The sequence below is a fragment of the Carica papaya genome, chromosome 4 (assembly GCF_054855325.1).
Source record: "Carica papaya isolate Zhongbai chromosome 4, ASM5485532v1, whole genome shotgun sequence".
Taxonomy (NCBI): domain Eukaryota; kingdom Viridiplantae; phylum Streptophyta; class Magnoliopsida; order Brassicales; family Caricaceae; genus Carica; species Carica papaya.
The window spans coordinates 841,635-863,381 of record NC_142312.1 but is presented as its reverse complement, the minus strand read 5'-3'; the positions used below and the strand labels follow the sequence as shown (position 1 = coordinate 863,381).

General features: G+C 32.3%; 4 protein-coding genes across 4 annotated transcripts; 1 reads left to right on the top strand and 3 right to left on the bottom strand.

Annotated features, from left to right (window-relative positions):
* Positions 1-1,683: 1,683 nt before the first annotated feature.
* LOC110814329 (transcription factor bHLH131-like protein) lies at positions 1,684-3,850 on the bottom strand. Its single transcript, XM_022041750.2, has 3 exons — positions 3,360-3,850; positions 2,898-3,161; positions 1,684-2,616 (listed from the first exon to the last, which is right to left on the bottom strand). The coding sequence occupies exons 1-3, from the start codon at positions 3,375-3,377 to the stop codon at positions 2,209-2,211; spliced, it is 690 nt and encodes a 229-aa protein (XP_021897442.2). The 5' UTR covers positions 3,378-3,850; the 3' UTR covers positions 1,684-2,208.
* A 3,266-nt stretch (positions 3,851-7,116) lies between these two features.
* LOC110814330 (basic helix loop helix (bHLH) DNA-binding superfamily protein) lies at positions 7,117-8,660 on the bottom strand. The gene has a single exon (XM_088217134.1). It carries the CDS (start codon positions 8,614-8,616, stop codon positions 7,414-7,416), a length of 1,203 nt encoding a protein of 400 aa, XP_088073260.1. The 5' UTR covers positions 8,617-8,660; the 3' UTR covers positions 7,117-7,413.
* Positions 8,661-9,932: 1,272 nt separating this feature from the next.
* On the top strand, positions 9,933-10,957 carry LOC110814445 (uncharacterized). Its single transcript, XM_088218027.1, has 2 exons — positions 9,933-9,970; positions 10,269-10,957. Exons 1-2 carry the CDS (start codon positions 9,933-9,935, stop codon positions 10,765-10,767), a joined length of 537 nt encoding a protein of 178 aa, XP_088074153.1. The 3' UTR covers positions 10,768-10,957.
* A 4,174-nt stretch (positions 10,958-15,131) lies between these two features.
* LOC110814301 (zinc-finger homeodomain protein 2-like) lies at positions 15,132-16,429 on the bottom strand. Its single transcript, XM_022041721.2, has one exon. It carries the CDS (start codon positions 16,216-16,218, stop codon positions 15,487-15,489), a length of 732 nt encoding a protein of 243 aa, XP_021897413.2. The 5' UTR covers positions 16,219-16,429; the 3' UTR covers positions 15,132-15,486.
* Between the last annotated feature and the right edge of the window lie 5,318 nt (positions 16,430-21,747).

Sequence of the window (21,747 nt, the reverse complement as noted above, 5' to 3'; positions counted from 1 at the left end):
TAAATTATAAAAAAAATTGAAGGAAATGCTCATTAATTTCTTAATCCAAAAGAAAATGGTGTCCATATTGAAAATGTTTTAGTCTCAAAATAGAAATTTCTTGATTCATAATTTTGAATGTTCACATTTTTTCATACTTTAGCATAAAAAAGAGTGTCTCGCTTTAATGTATCAAAATAAAATACTTGAATCATTTAAAATTATTGTTCCTTGACACTTAAGCAAATGCTCATTTTATTTGGTGGGGTAAAATAAAATCGCGTTGTTATCTTAATTTGTCTCTTATAAATTATTTATGGATCGAGAAATATGAGTGTCTTAGTTTATAATTTTAAAAGTTTAAGTCTCTTATTATTTACTATGAAATAATAATTTTTCAGTATCTCATATTAAAAATATGTTTACTTTCGCAATTGAGAATATGTCAATTTATTATTTGAAGATAGATATCACTTGATCCGATAATGTAAAGTAAATTGATTTTTTCCTTTCGACTTAAATGTATTTATGCAGGTAAGCAAGCGTTCCTCAATTTCTCGAGTGGAAATAAAACCGAAGTTTGACGAGTTGTGGTTGGGTTAAATGCAAAGAAAACCTTGGTTAGTTGACCTCCCAATAGACTTATGTTCTGTTAATTCAAATAAATAACCTAAAGTCAATAGGTTAATATACCCAACCTTCTTAAATTCTCCCTCTATGACCTTTTAGGAATAGATATTCACATACATAACTTTTTCCTTGAGGTTGATATAACCATTTTGAATATTTACTAGGTAGGTAATCTTGAACTTTCACAACTCATACATCTATATATATATATATTATGGAGAATTCAATTTTATTTCTTAAGCATTATTTATGGAAGCAAATCCAAATAATTAAAATAAAAAGTACACATTTTTAACAATTAGTACTAACCATTATCGATTGAATTAAAGTAAATTTTTTATAAATTTATTTACGATATTTAATGATGACTGACTGAATCAATTTAAGAGAAAAATTACATGATTGGATTTATATGTATTAGTATTTTATAATTTTACTTAAAAGTGATATACTTGATTCGTTAATCATAAATTAAATTGGGCCATAAATTTAATAAAAAGTAACGTAACGTAACATATTTTAAGATCGAAATAGCTAAACATCATCGTCATATTCATTAAATCAACTATGTATTACCAGGAGGAACAAAATCCAAGCCAAACAAAATTATTAGAACGTGAAAATCAAACACCAGTAGGCCATGACTAGACAAAAATCAAACATTAACTCAATCCTGCAAACATGAAAGCCAAGGGCAAGGCTGCAAATCCAAACAAAGAAAGAAACCAGTCAAATAGAGTTTTAACGGGCTCAATTCGATGGGGGTGGAGAGAGGAAAGAGATTGGTAGAGGAGTTGTAGGCATTGGAGGCAGTGTCAATTTTGGCAGAGATGGGACCGTGGTGCTCGGCAATGGCGGCAACGTGGCCTTCGGCAAAGTTGGTTGGGTTGGCAAGGAAGGTAATGGTGGCAAGGATGCTTTAGGTAGAGGTGGTATTGGAATTGTTGGCATTGGTAGCACCGGAGGAGGAGCTGCAGGTGTGTCTAAAAGGCGGCGAGCAGCCAGGCTCACGTTGAAGATTGACAACGACAAAGTTACAGTCAAAATAAAAATGAAGGAATTATTTGGTACAGCCATTGATTTGATCAGAGAGGTAACCAGGGATTGCTACAGCTTGGGGTAAAGAGGAAGTTGTGTGAGTCTCTTGGAGATGGAGGAGGCAGGATTTGATCATATGATGATTTATAGGGAGGATTTTGTTGATGGGTTCATGAAATTTTGATGAGATTTAGGTAGGGAAAACTTGGAGGAGCTATGGTTAGTTTAACTTCTCAACAACACTCCAAGTCTAATTTAATGTCAACACAGCTAAAATAAGGATGATACAATTGGGATTGACTTACATGATACATTGATAATAACCCACTTCATAAAATTTACAGAAAAATCCAAGCTAACCATCAACTTTTATCTTGAGTAATATCTAAAAAATCAATATAGTAAGTTTGTCAGTCACTAATGAAGTTGTCGCCTGTGGTAAAGCATTTTCAGTTACAGTTTACAGAACAATTGCGGTACAGATTCAGTTAACACAAGTTTCTGCAAGTTCCCATCTACAATCACAACATAAGGTTCATAAAACTGGAACAGGGAAAGTAATCAGTTGGAGACTCGATGCTTACTGTTTCCTGGTGAAGAAGGCGAATCCATAATTGCCCTCAGCATCCTCTTTAACCTAACAATTCCTTCATTCCCAAGAAATCCCTGAAACCACAACACATGCCTGGCTCTTCCGCCAACTATTACCATCTCAGCCCTCAATATTTTTCCCTTTGTTGACTTCAGTGCCTCTGTTATGTTAGATATCAATGCAAGTCTATCTTCGCAGCTAAACGCGATTTTTACTAGTGTCTTCTCTTTGTTACAATACTTAAGATTTAAACTGTCTTGTTCGCAGGGAAACAACCTTTTCGACTTGCCACAAGAATCTAATTCCAACTCTTTCACCGTCTTCTTTAGTTGCGTCACCTGCTGGATTGCCTCGCCCAGCACGGAAGCCTTGTCCATCTGTTATTTTAGAAGTTATTTAGTGAAATAATCAATTTGTGGCATTTGGTAAAATTACAATACATCACCAGATAAAAATATAGTGCAACATGAATACTTGGTACATGAAGTATATGATTAACATGTCCTGTCCAAGTTACAAAATCTTGTCCCAAGATCTATCAGTTATAAATTTTTTAATTGTTTCTGTAAAACTTACGTTTTAAGCTCTCAAACATAATGCTCATCATTATAATATGATGATCAATGAACAAGAAACACAAAATTTACGTGCTACTTACTTTGGTCAGGTTCGGTAGGATAGTCCGGAGGGCTGCAAATTGAGAATTGATTCTAAATCGCCGTCTCCTCTCAGCCTCGCTATGCTTCTTTGCAGCAATTGCTAGGGCTTCAGCCTTTGATATCGCTGGTTTTGTCGAAAGTATTCCATTAAGAAAGCTGCATTGCTTTGCATTGTTGGATACTCTACCATGAAAAAGGCTACTTCTCATTGTATATGTCCTTGGAGGATAGTGGCTTGCACTTTGCCGCATATGCTGTTCTATCTAAATGGTAAATTTAAGCAACCAAAAGTAAGTAACTAAACGAATGAATTGGAAAAATTATTTTCTGAAACGATTGTTGGCAGAATAGAATATAACATGAGCTTATACCCGTTTCGTAAAATTATTTACAGAATAAATTGGAAGTATAAGAAAAATTAACAAAATAGGACAGCAAAAGGAAAATCAAAGGAAATCTACCTGTTGCAGCCAAATCATGGTGAGAGAGTAGAAATCCACCTTCCACAGAGATGAAGTGATACTCTATTGGAAAGAAATGGAGGGAAGAAGAGAAAAGTGGAGTGATGGACAGAATGATTCTGTGAGGATGTTGTGTTTTTAAAGGGAAATCAATTGCAGGTTGAAAGATATAAAACCTAATAAATGGAAATTTATTTATCCAACTGGAGCTGATTCTAAACATAATGAACTGTAATTCTGTATTATATATAAAAGCAGCTGATTTTGTTCTTAATTTCAAGATTCTGTAATCTGCACTGATTGTTATTGTCTTCCCTCTCATGGGAAAAGCCTTTAAGACAATTATTGTTCAATCATTCGTCATTTCCATGGAAATAAAGGCTTCAGAAAAGGTTCTATTTTCTGATTTCTTCAAGGCATGGTGGTAGTACACAGAAAAAAGGAATCATACAAGAGGAGGCAACATTTGAAGCAGGTCTTAAAAATTGATGAGTTTTACCAGAAGAACACTTCAAAATCCAACTCTTAATATTCGACAACCTAAATCTGATGCATATCTCATGCCAAAATCTTTTACTTTTAATGCGAGATTTCAAGTTTATTACTTAATGATTAGCACATAACAACTCATTTTTCTACGAAATCTTATTAATCAAGTACAAGAGTATTCGACTTAGTTTAATCTTTTACCAGCAAAACTCAGAAGTTTTCTTATAACATCTCTTAATTTTATGACGTGTTCAATAAACGGAAAAAAAAAATGAATATCTCTAAAAAAGATTTTAAAGTTCATTACTTTTTTTTTTGTTTCCACTCGGACCAATCCGACTATTTGATTTCTTATATTTAAAGGATCCGTGTATCTACTTCAATGATATTATTGTTTCGTACAATTATGGAAGAAGATTTGGATAAAATATACACTTTCATTTGGTATTTTGTCTTAAATTTTTTGACTCATCGATACTCAATCATATCCTCTTTTTTAACGATTAATAAAAAATTTATAAGTCATGCACCTAATAAGCTAATTCCGTATACTAACTTTACACTACGAAGCATTTTCCTAAAATTAGTAAAGACTCGTAAATTCTCTATAAGTTTTTAGTTTTATGACATGCTTGGTAAATATAGAAAATTTGCAAGTAAGAGAGTATATAAGATCTTACAGGAACAATATCATTGAATGGCTAGTTAGAAAGTCCAACTAGGTACTTACAAACCCTAGTGCAAAACTGTAGCTACTTATGAACTCCATAATACAAACATGGCTTTCACACTGCCAGACATCTTGCCAAACCTCCAGCTATCATTATCCCCAGCAAAAAAGAAAGTTCTATAACCAAAATTTTGGAGAAGTGAATGGTAAAGTCAGCATGTACATCAATGATTCAAAGATTGGAATGGCAATTTCCACCATGATATCAAGAGGAGAAAAAGAGAATTCAGAAGTTTTACAAAGAGAGAGAGGGCAAGGAAAATGAAAGTCAATTCCATATCAAAGATTTCAGAAGCCTCCTCCCAGTCGTGGGGAGATTACAATGACAACTTCATAAAAGCTGACTAATCTTAGGGGAAACAAATGGGAAGGAGGCACGCAAAAGCACGAAAACAGACGAAAATCAGGTCGGAAATCAATTTATTCTGTCGTATCTTATCATCCCAAATTTCTTGGAGGATGTGGCTTTCTGCAGCACATCGAATATCCTGATACAGAACTCCTCGAAGGGATGGACGCTTTTCATTTGGATTTTTTTTCGGATTTTATTTTGACTTTCTTATCTCTTGTTCGGAAAAGATAAAGAATATGTGAAGAATTTTAAGAATTGTATATTAATTCACTTCAATGATTCATTAAAGTGAATTAATACGTATTCAAATAGATAGAATTCTATATAATATAAAGAACGAAAAATCTAGAGCGGGTAGCGGGAATCGAACCCGCATCGTTAGCTTGGAAGGTTAGGGGTTACAGTCAACGTCGATTCATTATTTTTAACGTATCTAATTCAAAACCGAACATGAAACTTTGGTTTCATTCGGCTCCTTTATGGAAGATGGATAAATTCCTAAATCTAACAAGACGGAAACGAAATAAAAATCAAAATAAGATCCATAACATCTATGTTAACTTTTCTCTATGGATTTTGAATTCAGGATTCTGTATTCTGGATGCATTCAATTCGGAACAATTTACTTTCTAGATGATCCCTCTAGTAGAGGGGGAGTATAACAATCTTTCTAGTTATTTTGTTCTCTATTTCTATTTAATAGAATTCTTAGGAAAAATATTTTGTTTCCACCGAAGTAAAACAATATGTTTTCCTTCTAGTAAACTAAAATTATCGTTTAATAGTCGTTTTGTCTCAATTTGTTGTATACAAAATAAAAAAGGAATTGAAGATTTAGTTACGATTAGAAATAAATTTTTTTTAATCTTTATCAATGAATCTTTTTCTCATACTCATTCAATTGGAAATATTGAGCCAATTCCTAAATTAAGCTTCGTAATTTCATAATTCAATTTCTCAATTTATAATTGTCTCTTGGATACAAATAACGAGAATATATATTCTTCCTCGAATCTTTTATTAAAAGATAATAATTAAATCTTTTTTTAAAAAAAAATTTTGATCGTAAGATGAATCAAATCAAAAGATTTCTTTAATTGAGTTAATAGAACGAATCATACTTTTACTACTAAACTATACCCGCTGCAATGTGATTATTGTATCAAAATGGACTTTTTGTCGAATAAGGTAATCCGGCGTAATCGAAATAGAATCAGAAAAAATCCCGAAAATTTGAGCATTGACGTGTTTTGTTAACAAACCTAATGAAATTAGTAAAAGAGGACTCATTTCAGTTATTTATTTTAATAACTAAATAACAAGGTCTTTTTTTTTCTTTTGTTGGAGGAATTTTGACAGATAAAGTTCGGCAAAAGGGCTTAATTCATAACATAAAAATATTAAAAATAGATTGGCAAGAATCCATAATTTCTTTATTTTATATTTTTTATTAAAATATATTATTATATAATAAAAAAATAATAATATAATTAAAATAGAAAATAATATTAAAAATATAATACAATAAATAAATAATAACATAATAAATTCTAAATTTTTTTTTGAAATCAAACGAATCATGTTTTCTATCATTCATTGCACAAAAATAAAAGTTCGAACGGGTACGAAATAAAAAAAAACCTTTTTAACGAGATGAAATTGTTTCGTATCTTTTTTATACTTATATCGAAATAAAATTATTAATAAAAGTTATATATATATATATATAATATAATATTAAAATAATAATCTTTACAAAAAAAAAGTAAAAAAAATTCCTGAACAAGATTCATCATTCCAGCTTTGATGAAATCTGAACATAAGTTTAAATCAGCCAAGAACACTTTCTTCAAAAACTGCTGGAACTTTGTTAGATTAATGCATAATCCGCAGACAAGAATAAATTGACCAAAAGTTTAAACCAAAGAATTTTCTTAGTAAGTCAAAGTTCAAGGTTCAATTTCTTGTTCTTCAATCGCTGAGTAACAACTGTTCAACCAACAACCACAACTCTCAGCTCAACTTAAGGAATAAGGTTGGACCATTCACAGAATCACCATATAATTAATATCATGTAAATTTGGGGAGGACAAGATTGGAGATCTACTGCAAAAGACAATCGAAATGTATAAACTCGATCATGAAAGCAATCGGGTGGAAACTAAATAAATGCACGAAATGGAGAATAACAACCAGAAAATTCCATACTGATTTTCATTTAGAAGATGGAGTCATATGTTCAAGAACTATACCCTTATTGTTGGGTGACTTTTCTACTGTAAGAATATCAGAGCACACTGTCTAAGACCTATACTGTTCCTTTCAAAGTTCTGTTCAACAAGAACATCAAAATTCTAAGTTCATCTTGATCCAAGCTGCTGCACCCATCTAGAATCAAATCAAAACCAAAAGTATGCAAACAAATGAAGAAGGTTCAGTGCCAAGCCAAAATGCATACCTTTGTCTTCCCCATTTTCTTTGCATCAAAATGCCTTCAAACTATCAAAGATGTCATCATAATCTCCTTCAGAGACCTCTAACTCATCTTCAGAAGATATTAAGATAATATTGCTTTCTATCCTACATTCCTCCACATCCAGACCCTCTTGTCCACCAGCTACGGATGCAGTCTTCATGTGCCTCGTCCCCTTTTCCCTCCTCACAGCCGCTTTCTTTCCCCTCTCCTTCTGTGTCTCCTGTGCCTTGCTAGCATCCGCAGCTTCAATACCATTCAATTTTGTCCCACTTCCCTTTCCCTCTCTCTTCACTGCTTCTTCTTCTACCTTCTTACCAGTTGCAAAAATTTTGCGTTTCTTCACATTTATTCTCTCCTCTCCGTCATCACTATCGTCAGAAATGACCCCAACATTATCCATCCTATCGTTCCTAGTCCCACCCTTACCTTTGTTTTCAATAAAGAAACCATCCCGAGGAAGAAGCATCGGAAAAAACCCTACCGCACAATGGTATTCATCTCTTCCCTCCACCTTCACATCCTGCGGCAATGGTGGCACCTCCAAGCCATGAAATGCCCTCTTGCAATTCTGACACCGCAAGGAACAATCCTCGTACACCTTCTCGTACTCGAACATGCAGTAACAGTAAGGACAGAAAGTCCAAAAAGTGGCATTCTCCTTTTCAACGCTATGTTTTTGCTTCTCCTCGCTCCTTTCGCCATTTAAGGGGTTCTCATCGTACTGGTTTTCCACTCGAGGTACACTCTCGGTCCCACTTTCGTCGCTCCCTGCCACTTTTCCCCCGCGCGGTTCCTTGCTGCCATTGCTAATCTCAGCATCGTATACGGTCTTCTTTTCTGGATCCGATAACACCTTCCATGCATCCAAAACAAGATTGAATGCATCCTTAGAGAGAGGGAATTTGCTCGCGCGAGGGTTTAAGAGAGTTATCAGTTTGTTGAACTGAGCAAAAGCAACGGATCGGATATCCGACCCGGTGCGGGGTATCTGAAGGATCGAGTAATAGTCAGGGCGGTTGTTGGGGAGGCAGCATTTGGCGGCAAGAACATCAGCAATGGCGATGATTTGGTCGGGTCCGGAAAGGTTTGGATCGGATTCTTGGGCCATGAGAGCGAATTTACGGCTGTTGGAGAAGTCATGGAGGTCGAGAAGCTGAGACGAGAGCTCCATTAAACTCCTGGGTGTTTGTTCTGTGGACCCGCTCTCCATTTTTTCTTTTCCACTGTCACTTTACCAAGGGTGAGGTAGAAGAAGCTCCCTTTATGCAACAGAATTCTCGCGTGGACGGCTGTGATGGCAAGAGGCGTAAAATCAGAGGGCTGTGATTTTTCTTAGAATTTTCTTAGGATTTTATTGGGATACAATATTTTTTCCCCACATGTATCCCAATGGTTGGTCAATTTTACCTTTTTCAGAAAATGCATCTTTTTTATTTTAAGAAAGAAAATAATTTTTTTTAAAAAAAAAAGAAAAATAAATTTCTCTATTAGCCAAAATATTTATTTTGTTATTTTGATTAAAAAAAAAAATTTCTTCTAATAGATAATTACTAATATCGAATTTAACCAGTTACTCGAACTAATTTGACTAAATAATAAACTAAATTAGTCGAACTAATTCGATTAAATTATAAACTAAACCATTTCGTACAAAAAATAATAAAAATTGATTATAAAAAAAATTAATGATAATTAATATAATATTTATATATTTTTAACGTTAATAATATATTTTAAGTAATTTAAAATTTTTAATTATATTAATTTTCTATTTAAATCAAACCCATAACATTAGAATTGTGGGCTTCGGATAAAACTAGTTTTGGGCCCATTACCAACTTAAAATTTACGGGCTTGAAACCAATTTCAATAGACGATTAAATGGGCCCAAGAAAAAGAAAATTTACGAACATGGATAATTATTTAATTTTTAATTAATAATGAGAATAATAATAATAAACTACAATTAAAATATATATATATATAAATAGTTATATGTATATGTATATATATATATATATATTTGTAGGTATACTACCCTATCTCTATCGATTATGCTTTAAGGCCAACCAACCCATATCCCACAATCCCTTCCACGTAAAGAACTTTTAAATCTAACATCTCCCTCCCCCTCCATAATTTGGAATAATAACCCAATTTTATCTGAAAATTTGGCGCCTAAATTTGAATAAACCAACTGAAATACCTTCTTTAACGGTCAATTACTTCTTAAAACCATCTTATTTATGCATGTCATCTTCACCATTCTGCTTCAATGGCCCCATGTTCTTCGTGTCCATTTCATGCTCCCTCCATATTTAAACTCTGAAAGTAAGTGAAGATCCATGGTATTTCAAGATGAACCGACAAGAAGACAAACTGGGTTACTCAATTAGTCAGTTCATGTTACTGTTTCCTACTTTGTTTTTTTTTTTGTTCAGCAGATCATAATTTTTTTTTTTTTCTTCTGGGTTCTTGCAGATTCTTGTGTAGCGTCCGACTTCTACGAGTCTCCGAATGACAATGATGGCGGTACGGGTAACAATCGTTGGAGAGATCGAGTGGTAAGTATATGTGTTTGCTAAGTAATTCTGGTTTGTGGGAGTTAGAAATATAAATTGATGAAGAAGGAAACAGTATTAATGTGACTTGGGTGATCTGTATATATCTTGAAGGCTAATGTGGTTATGGCCATTTACAGTGTAAAATAGTTATACTCAATATTTCTTGTATAACCCACTTATGTAGCTGTGTATTTAGAGGGCGTGTACAATATTTTGTATTAATCTTTTGTAATGGTGATCATATACATATATTTCATATATATTCTTGTGCTTGTAGTCTATAAGTTTGATCTTGATTGCAGGTTAGTGTTAATGACAACCCTTTGCGGGTTAATAAAGCAGAGAAAATTAGGCAGAAATTGGTGAGCAACAACTTATCCGAAGAAGAGTTGAAAATAAAAAACGAGCTCGAAATCGAAATCGAGAACGATTTGGAGGAGGAAATCAAAGAGGAAATTTATCGTCTCGCATTCAAACTTCATAGATTGTATCAGAACAGAAAGAAAAGGGAAAACGAGCAAGGAGGAATGCAAGAATCAATCGAGAAGACGATTTCGGAGGTGAATGTAAGTATAAAAATGGAGGGGGGAACAAGAATTGAGATCAAAGAGATAAAGAAAAAAGAAAAGGAATCAAGTATTAATAACAGGCCAAGGAGCTCAAGATCAGAAAACAATGGAGGATTTCAAAGGATGACTGTTTGTTCTGATGGTATTAAGAAATTCGATTGGAGGAATAGCTTGAGAGCAGGAAGGTTACAAAACAAAGGTAAAAGGGTAATTGAATGGAGATGGTAACTAAGATTAATTTTTTTTTTTTTTTTACTTACACTAAAATTGATTTGGTTGGATTAACTAAATTGGGTTTTTTTAGAAGATTATTGGGTATGTTATGAAAATATAAATATTTCAATATTATTTACACTTAGAGATATGACTATAATAATGATAAATAATTATATGTATAATCTAATTAATAAAAAAATTATTTCAATTTTTTGAAAAAATTTGATTATAAAAAGTGTGTGTGTGTGTGTGTGTGTGTGTATATATATATTCTTTCACTAAAAGAAAACCAAATGTACTAACTAGTGAATGTAATATATTTCTTGTGTATGTAAGGTTGAGTACCTTTGCTTTTTTCTTTATACTTAAAAACTCCCAAACACGGCCTTACATGTTCCTGCTCTCTTCTCCATCATTTCCTAAATTTCTCATGCATCTCCATCTTCTTTCATCACCTCCATGTCATTTCTATTCTCTCTTTTTGCACTGCAGTGCTCATGGTATTGTCATATTTCAATTATATATTTACATATATATATATATAACAAAATAACAAAATTTTAATTAAACCCAGAAATTTCCCACATTTAAATAAAGTATTATCCTTTCGAGATTTGATTTCTCGTACCCTCAATTCTAATCGTGTAGAATATTATAACATTCTCTATATTATCGTATTGTATATAATCACGAGCTTCGAAATTATTGTTTAATTCAGCGCAACAAAAAATGAAATTAGATATTATAAAATATTTAATTACTTTCGTAGAAGTATAATTTTTTTTTTTTTTTTTCTAAAACAACTAGAGAAAAAATACTTATCGATCTATGACCAACATGTATAATTATCATCGAAGGGAAATCCAACTAGTAGCAACGAAAGATAGTAATCGTTCAACAAGAAATTGCAAGAGTTACGCGGGTAATATTTTGGATTTCTCTCGTAAAGTTTATCGACGTCTATTCAATTATATAATTAACATGAGTTTTAGTAATAAACATACGTATTAGTTGATTGTCTAATGCTAATCCACCATATGCATATTATCATATCTGTTACCGTGCAGAATGTGGGTGACAAGCTATGGACCATCAAAATTTTCATCATCACCTACATACATATATGCATATGAACTCTGTGTGTGTGTGTGTGAGTGTGTGTGTGTGTAAATATAAGTATATATATGAGGTGAAAATGAGAGAAACAGGGATGAATCTGTGGGACTTTGAGAGAAATCAAAGGGAGCAACATTGTAAAACAGGAATCCCATGAAAAGTTGAATGAAAGCAGTGTTTGGATATTCAGTGGGGACGACAAAGGGGAAAAAGGAAAGAAATTTGTAGAGCTCAGCCATTGAATCGTCTTAGTCATTGCACTGCCATCCACATCTTTTTGAACTTAAATCTGTACATGCAATTATATTCTTTCATCGTCTTCTACAATTTTTAATTATTTATTTTTAAAAAAATATTTCCAGTTATGTATATTTTTCACCATATATATATATATATATATAAAATACATCATATGAAACTGTAATAAATGTGTTAATACCAAATTTAATGAATCCTAAATCCACCAACATAAGTAATTAATTAATCCATAAAGCCTGCATTCACCCCTACGTACACAACTGAAGAACCAAGAGCAGTATACATGTATATATATATATGTATGTGTGTATATATATGTATTTATGTACAGTACAACACACAGGCTCGAAGGGTACAAGAGAAGAATTGAAAGATAGAAAGTACTAACAAAAAAAACATGTACTAATTCACCATAATATATAACTAATTACTGGCTGGGAAAATACTTAATTAGCACCAATTAATTACCCCATTTCAGATAAGTGCTTGAGCTAATATAGAATTAAGATTAATTAATCAAAGAAACAATTAATTACCCATTTTAGATTACTGTCCAAACAAGTGTAAATACTAAAAGAGAGTACCCAAAATGGTAGAAGAGAATGAACAATCACTGTCTGATGAATAAGTTTTTAATTAATGGTCCTTGACCACACCTTTGTTTTGCAGCTTTATTAATTGATACTTCCATGTATAGCTTTAAATTTTCCCAATCAAGCAAAGCATCTTTAAAAGAGTGCATATGACTCTAATAAACATATATATAAGAGATAGTTGTGTACGTGTATGTATATATATATATATATATAGATGTAATAATAAGTTTGTAACATCAAACCCTCAAAAAAGAACAAGTTAAAAGGGACCAAAAACAAGCACGCTTGTCTAAATCTTACCTCATATAAGGAATCAGGTCCCCCCTCTTGCCATGCAATCTTGATACTCACTACTGCTAATAACATCCCGAACCTCTTTATAGTATATATATATATATATATTCATGTCACATTTGCTCCTAATTTTTTAATATAAAACAGTCGAGCACTTACTTTAACGTAAGATGTTATTATTTTAGATCGAATTAAACCAAATGATCTTTAGTTTAAGAATAAGAAAGTCGAAAACTAATTCATTTCGATATGTACCGAAATAAAGTAGAACAGAACGAAATGCGAGTTGAAAAAAAAAAAAAAACTTTGGAACTCAAGACCGGTCATGGTAAAGTAAAAATCCTTCAAAATGTACAATATATTTTAAGCTTGGCAAAAGATACGCTAAGTATGATAAAGAATAAAAGGTTTCCATTTAATGTCTCAAATGTAGAAAATTTTGTTCTTAAAACTAGTGAAAAAATAACAATTCTTAAGTTATGGCATTTGCGGTATGGGCGTCTCAACGTCAAAGGTTTGAAGTTGTTGAATATGACATTTGTAGTTTTTGGTTTGTCGAAAAATGTATTCTTTTAGTTTATGCGAATGATGCATATATCGCATACAGACAAGGAAGCCATTTCTAGTTGGAAGGTTTGGAAAGCTTCTAAATGTCTTGAATTGATTCATGTAGATCTGCATGAACCAACAAATACTGAGTCATTTGATGGAACTCTTTATTTTTTTTACTCATAATTAACATTTTAGTCATATGAGCTGAATATATTTTTACGCAAAAATAAATTAAAAACTTTTGAACGTTTCACTTTATGATCTCGATTGAGAAGTCAAATGAGTGTTATATAAAAGTCCTTCAATCCAATAGAGGTGGTGAATTTATTTGACTCACACTCGGCCGGATATTTTATTTATATTGGTATAGTATCAATATTCATAAGTAATCTTATAAAACACAATTTTAAGACTGCAAAAAAGATCCAACGTTATGTTGTGGGAACATCGGATTATAAAATCAAGTAAACTTATGTTTCGTAATTCAAATTATTTAGTTTTGCTAACAGTGATCGACCAGATTCCCTAAATGAATCGAATGAGTACGTCTGAAAGCACTTTTAGTATTGGGTCAAGAACTGCTATATAGAGTTTAATGAATCGAACTACAATAGCTTCATCTTCTTTATAAATAGAATATATCATTGCCCTTTTCTCCATCAGGCATGTCAAGTTGTATGGTTAAGGAGACTCTTTGTCAATCTTCATCAAGAGCAAATAGAACCAACATAAATCTTCTGTGACAATAAAGTATCAATCGCAATGACTAAAAATCTCAACTTTCTACGAACAGACTAACTACATTAACATTTATTTTCATTTTATTCGAGAATTGGTGGCAAAAGACGTTATTGTTTTGAAATTTTGCAACACTAACGAACAATCGATGGGCATACTCACGAAAGCTCTTTAATACGAGAAACATGTTATCGACATAGCACAACTTGGTAATATGTAATTTTGAATGATGGGATGGTATTAGAAGACTAATTCAAAGTTAGATGTCTTCTAATTGTATTTAGATGAGATATATTGTTATTATATCTATATTAAAATTTCCTCTTTGTTATAGTGCTATTATATTTGTTTAGATGAAATTTTTTTATTATCTTTATCTAGATTTTATTTCATCCTATCATAATTTTTATTTTATATAGTTCTGGCTGTAAGCCTATAAATAGTCACATTTAGTAATGACAAAAATAAAAAAAAATAAAAAAATTTATATTAGCAAGTTTTCTTTTGTCAGCAGAGTGCTTTTCACTTCTCTCCAAAAAAATTTATCTCCTCTACTGCATTTATTTTCCTACCTTTTCCCAACATATATATCCATGGGCCATGGCGAACTGGTGGTGATGATGATGATGATGATCAGAATCTGTTTATACCCAAGTAAGAAGCTTGAAAGACCAAGATACCATTTTGGTCATGTTTCTTGTTGACGAAAGGCAAGGAAGGAGAGGAGAAGAATTCAGTGGGAATGCTCATAAGCATGTGATAAAAGGAAAGGGTGTGTAAGAGCAGACATGGAAAATTAAGAGAGAAAGCTAGAAATGTTACTTGCCATCAACATTAAAATCTACTGTAAGCTGTTCTCATAATTAACTAATATCCATCCAAACATAACCATCACTGCTGCCACTTCTTAAATTCCCACATTCAGTAGTAATCCCGGAAGGAAATTAAAGAGTGAAAGTAATTAAAAAAAAAAAAAAAAAGGGAAGCTGAAGAAGAAGAGGATGAAGAAGAAGAAGAGGAAGAAAAACCCTAAAACTAAGCATTAGAACCCTTATCAGAGTCAGACCCACCACTCGAAACCCAACATTACCTACAAAAGCTGGACATAGCTCTACCTGATCTCATCGATTTCAACCACATAAAATGCAAGTTATACACATTAAACTATGAAAGATACCTAGGGTTTCTTACCCAGGGTGTGCTTGTTGTTATGCATCCACACCTTGAGCACATGTCGCTTCACTCCAGTCTCGTTGCAGAACTGCTGCACCACCTCCTCGTCGTGCTTCTGGATCCTCCAACCCAACCTCTCCGCCAGCGCCAGCATCCTCTCCTTCTGCTCTTGCGTGAACTTGGTCCTGAACCTCTTCCTGCTCGACCCACTTCCGCCAAGGCTCATCGGGTTCGACATGTCCTCTTGGTCAAACTCCCTTTCCCTGCTCTGCCCACCGGACGTCGACGGCAGCGCCAGCGGCCTCTGATGCTGCCCTCCCCCCGCCACCTGCAAAAACCCCGACGGTCCCCGGTAATAGGCTGCGAACTGCGGCATCACCTGGTGGGGATGTGGGTGGTAGAGCTCACCCGCCGAAGACGATGGCGGTTCCGTCTCCTTACGGTGGAAGTTACGATGGCAGCTACAAGCAGCGCATTTCAAAGCATCGAGCGAACCCTCCACCCCCGCCGGCATGAACTCGCCGCAACCATCCACGGCGTGGCCACCAATACCCACCGCGTGGTTCTTCAGACACTCCCTGTACCTGGGTTTCCTGTTCTGCTGATGAGCCGTCCCTGTCACCGTCCCCACCGCCTCCGGACCCCCCAGTTTGACTCGGGTCGAGTTACCGAGCGACTCATAACCAGTTCCCATCCCCATCTCTTCATCTTGCTCATCTTGATCCTCAAACTCCATTCTCTCCAAAATCCCTCAACCCGCAACCAAAACAGATGGTTAAAAGAATCGAAAAACGAAGAATTCGATAAAGATAGAATCCAAAACTACACCGTTTTGAGCTTGGGAGGAGAGAAGATAAAGAGGAGTATTAAGAGAGTGGTGGTCATCAATTTCCCCCCTTCTCTCTCTCTCTCTCTCTCTCTCTCTCTCTCTCTCTCTGTGAATGTTGAAAATGGAAGCTGTTTATTTTTTTTTTTTCCCCCTTTCAAGGTCCCCTCTGAGTATACTTTCTCCCGTTTCACTTCCATCACTTTCACCGGTAAATCCAGTAAACCAGTCATTTTTGTTTTTTAACCTCATCTCCTCCTTTTTCACCGCGCAGTAAAAGTGCGAGTGCCTGACACAGTGATTAACCACTGTAGCGTAAGGTGGGGAGCGAGGTACAATCTGCAGAACTAAAAGGCTTCCACACTCACGCGCCCCGGGTCTTGTCCAACACGCACGTCCGTAACGGATGCTGTCGGGGGCCCCTCCCCTCCCCCCCCCCTCCCCTTCCCCTTGTCGCAGGTTGCGCGTGAGGTTGCGCGTGGGCGGTGATTGAGAATTTTGAGGTTAGGAAGGGAAAGTAGAGTAGTAGGGACACGGAAGTGTGTAGGAAAAAAATAAATTGTCGGCATTTAAGGCAGCTGGCTACGTGTGCTCACTCTCCGACAAGGGTGACGCGCCCTTGGCGTCAACGTGCATTAAATATCGGCTTGCCTCCTGTCTTGTAAGAGAGAGAGAGAGAATGGGGATACATAAGATGATGGATTCGTAATACCACGCGATAGACTAAACGCGTGAGCGCACTCCCTCCCATATATAAACACCCACACCCACACCCATATATATATATATATGCATATACATATACATATACATATATATATGTATATAACGGGGGGATGAGGCAAGGGGTCTCTGTCTCTCACCAAACTAATCCCACGAAAATGAGACATTTTTGTTATTCCGGGAGGAGAGACAATCACATCCCAAATTTTCTCGGAAAATCCATTTCATCTTTCTTTAGATAGTTTCCTTCCCCCCCTCCCCCTCCCCCTAATTTTTCAGAAAATTAATTTAATTCAAATTCTTATCTTATAATCTGTAAATGAAAATTAGAATACAAATAAAATGAAATTTTGGCGTGCGTGTGTATATATACATATATATATATATAGAGATGTATGTATGTATGTGTGTGTGTGTGTATGTAATTAAAAAGGGTGTCTCTGCAAATAATGGAAGTGTGGAATAAAATTGCAGATGGTAAAAGGGCAACAAATTCTTGTCCTTTTTATAAGATGCTAAATACCATAATAATAATAATAGTGATGTGCAGTCTAATCACATCAAAATCAGTAATAGTTTTTCAATAATTGCAGTAAAAATAATAAACATTTATTATTAATTTTACTAAATTAATTAATTAATATTCTAAATAAAAACCAGTTTATTTAATTCGGTATAAATTTTCTTAAATTTTAAATAATTTATATATATATATATATATTACAGTTTTCAAAACCTTTGACCAATTATCCAAATTAGGATTGACATTTGAGGTGACCCTGCCCATTGGATTAGACTGAACTTTCCATCTCTCTGCTTATCCATTGGATAGGGGTCTCTTTTTAAAAAAAAAAAATTAATTAATTTAATTTAATTTCTTTATTATTATATTATTATATATTATTATTATATAATATATATATTTTATATTATATATGGGTTTATTATTATATATCAATGTTGTGTTGAGTGATAATTTTTTTTTTTAACATACACATTAAATTTTTTCTATGTTTAAATAAAATAATAATATCTTACCAAATTTTTAAGTTGAAAAATGCATATATTTATTTGTTAAATAATATTTAAACAATTTTAATCTTAATATGGTAAGAATAATTTTTATATAAAAATACATATATAATACACTATACAATTTAAATTTATAATTTTTTATTACAAAAAATAATACATTATTATATTATATTATATAACCGCATGTTTATCTTAATGTTCATATATATATATATATATATATATACATATAATAAGAAAATAGTGGAGATTAAAATTAATCATCACTTCATTAACTGTCAATTGTCATTTCATAAGTCGGAGCCCAAAATTTTATGTTTAGCGAATTAATGCATTCCAAACAGAACTTAAGACTTGACATCATCTTCTTCAGTTTTTTGGAATTTTCTTTAAATTATTTATTTATTTATATTAATTAATTAATGTTTCTTATGGTAATTTAATTATTGGGTAAATATGTATTATGGTAATTACCATTTACTATTATTTTTATAATTATAATAATTGCCCTACCACAAGCTTTAATGGGTAGTAACTATTAGAAAAAAAAAGTTATTTTTGGATAATTACATAGTTTTCTTGATTAAGTTCATAATTAGTAAAATATTTGTTATGGTAATTTTTTTTTTTTTGTTTAAGTCGAATTGAAAATTTTAACTTTTTTACTTTAATCCAACTTTAATTTATATAATCAATGTTAACACATTTAAACATTAAAATTAATATAATTAATATATCGGTTAAATTTATAAAATTTTAACTGATAAATTAAACTTTATCTGACATAATCTAAACTGATTATTTACTTCAAGTAAAATAAAAAAAAATTAATCGAAAGTTTTAATTCTAAGATTATAATAATTACTTTTAAATATTAATCATATAACTAAAAAAATAGTCGAACTAAATCTATCAGTTTGATAATTTATTGATATCTTTTTAACTTTTTTATTATAAGATTAAAACTAAACAAACTGACTGAGTAAAACTAAATTGTTTGTACTTCAATCTATTTTTATAATGATATAATGCTATATTTAATATATATGTTTAATACATACTGTTGACGTGATTTGAATTTTAATTATATTTATCTGGATGATAGCTTATATTTGTCATAATAGGTATTATACATATATATATATATTGAAAATATTTTTTATATTTGTCTTGAATAATATTTGATGTATATCGTAAAAAAATTTGTTTGAAAAAAATTCTATTAATTTATCTATAAATAAATTTTTTAACTTATGTATAATGTACTCTTATATTATTATAATGAAAAATTTATTTTACTGGTCTTATCTGTACATGTAGATATACTGTCGAATCACATAAAAATTTTATTTACGTTTTTACTTTATTAAGATTTTGTACGTTTTAAACATTTATTTTTACAACATACACATATATATTATAAATTAATTTATAAATGAGTTTATTGTTTATATATATGTGTATATATATATATATTATTAAAAATTAACAAATTTTACATGTAAACAATGACATGACTACATATACAATACAAGTGGAGAAGAGGGTGAAGTAAACGGAACGGGGGTGAATAATGAATTTGGTAAAAATGAGAGGTGAAAACGGGACGGGGACGGGGACGGGAGGGAATTGCGGGGAAAAGGAAAGTGGATTGTGACGGGACAAGAAAAGAGTGTGGGCCCTTTTTATTTTTTTTTATTTTTTTTTTATTATTATTATTTTTTTTAATTCTAATTTTCATATTATTCATTTGGCAGCCTTTTTTTCTTTGTATTTCACAAAGTGGGCCCCTCCTCAACCAAAAAAAAAAAAGCTTTGCACATTAACTCATTTTTTAGTTCCCTCCCGCCAAACAAGCCCTTAAATTAATTCAATTTGTTTTCTTTTGCTTGTTTACTTTCCCTCTTTAATTTGTTCTTCTTCTTCTGAATCATTTAATCATATCTGCAGATTACAACTCATTCTCCCGGAAAAATAAATTAATTCACCAAACACAAAAATACCCCACAAGAGATTTTTAATTTTGTTTTTTCTCTTGTATTTCATATTTAACACTCCCATACATACATAACAATGGGAATGTTTCGTAAATATACATATATATATGTATATGTATATGTGCATGTATATGCATGTCTGGTTTCATTTTATAGTTCGAAACTTTTTCTGGGTACTTAAAATAAGAACTTGAAATAGGGTTTTGGAGAGTTTTTTTTTTTTTTTTTTTTTTCTGAACTTACTTAAAACCCTTTTTCACTTCGACAAAACTCTTATGAAATTCAAGTTTATACTCTTCAGCATTGTATATAATACGAATGGATCCAAACAAACAAACAAACAGAGGATAGAAGAGCAGTATTATTTGAGAAAGAGAGTGCTGGAGTATTCAGGGCCAATAATGAGGACCACAATTGATCATTGATTCATGGGGGGGTGTGTGTGTGTGTGTATAAATATATATGTATGTATGTATGTATGTATGTATATGTTGATGTAGGGGAAACAGTTGTTATTTGAAAATTAGCAGAAAGAAAAAGACGGAGAGGGTACTGGCAAGTTTTTGCAAATCCCCACCACCATTTGCTTGGTTGACAAATTGATAATTACAAGGATAAAGGTGACATCCTTTTATCTTTCAAACTCCCTCCTATTCATCATTGCTTTTGTTATTTTTGCCTTCCTTTTCTCTATCAAATAATCCTTCAACATAACACAATATATATATATATATATACATACACACAAGCACACACACACACACTCTCTATTGGATATATATGTGTATATATATATTAGTAGGGTTATTCTTACCCAGATTCTTCTTTTGTTTTTATTTTTTTTTTCATTTCCTTGGACATTTAAATTCTCAGATATAATTGGTTGCATGTGGGTCATGATTAATATACACAGAGCGGGTATACATACACACACATATATATTACATATAAAATTACTCTATTATCATCACTTCAAATTAAAGTTTATATTTTATTGTAATTTTCTTTCAATGCTCTGAGTTTTTTGAAGAGTTCAAATTATAATCCACTATTAGTTTTTTAATTCAAGTTTCAAGCTTTCCTTTACTACAGATTGAGCAAATAATATAAACTTGAGTAATCATGAATGCTTATAAAATATTGAATCTAACTGTTAAAAAAAGCCCACATTTTTTTATGAAATTAAATTTAGATACTAAAAAATTAGGGTTTAGTACAATCGTATACAAAGTATGTTTCATAATTCGATCGCATAATACTTTGAAAAAGAAGTAATTATACATAATAAAGATATAAATAGTTACTCACCCATATATTATTTACGAGTGATAGATGACACGTACAAATATATATGTATATATATATATACGTGTGTATGATGTTGAAGAAAAGTGAGAATTAGGGTTTATAAGGAAAGAGAAGTGGAGGGAAATTTAAGGGTATTACCAAAAATGGAGTGACAAAATAAAATGGTTAATCCACTAAAATCCAGCTTGTACATAAAGGGAAGATATTCTTCATCACTGATATAATCAGATTCAGACTGTTCATCACCAATTCTTGCGTGCATTTCAAACTCTCCCTGTTCCTCTCTCTCTTCTCATCTGCAAATCCACCATCATCCTCGTCGTCATAATCACAATAATGCGTGTATATATATACATATACGTGTATGTATCTCTGC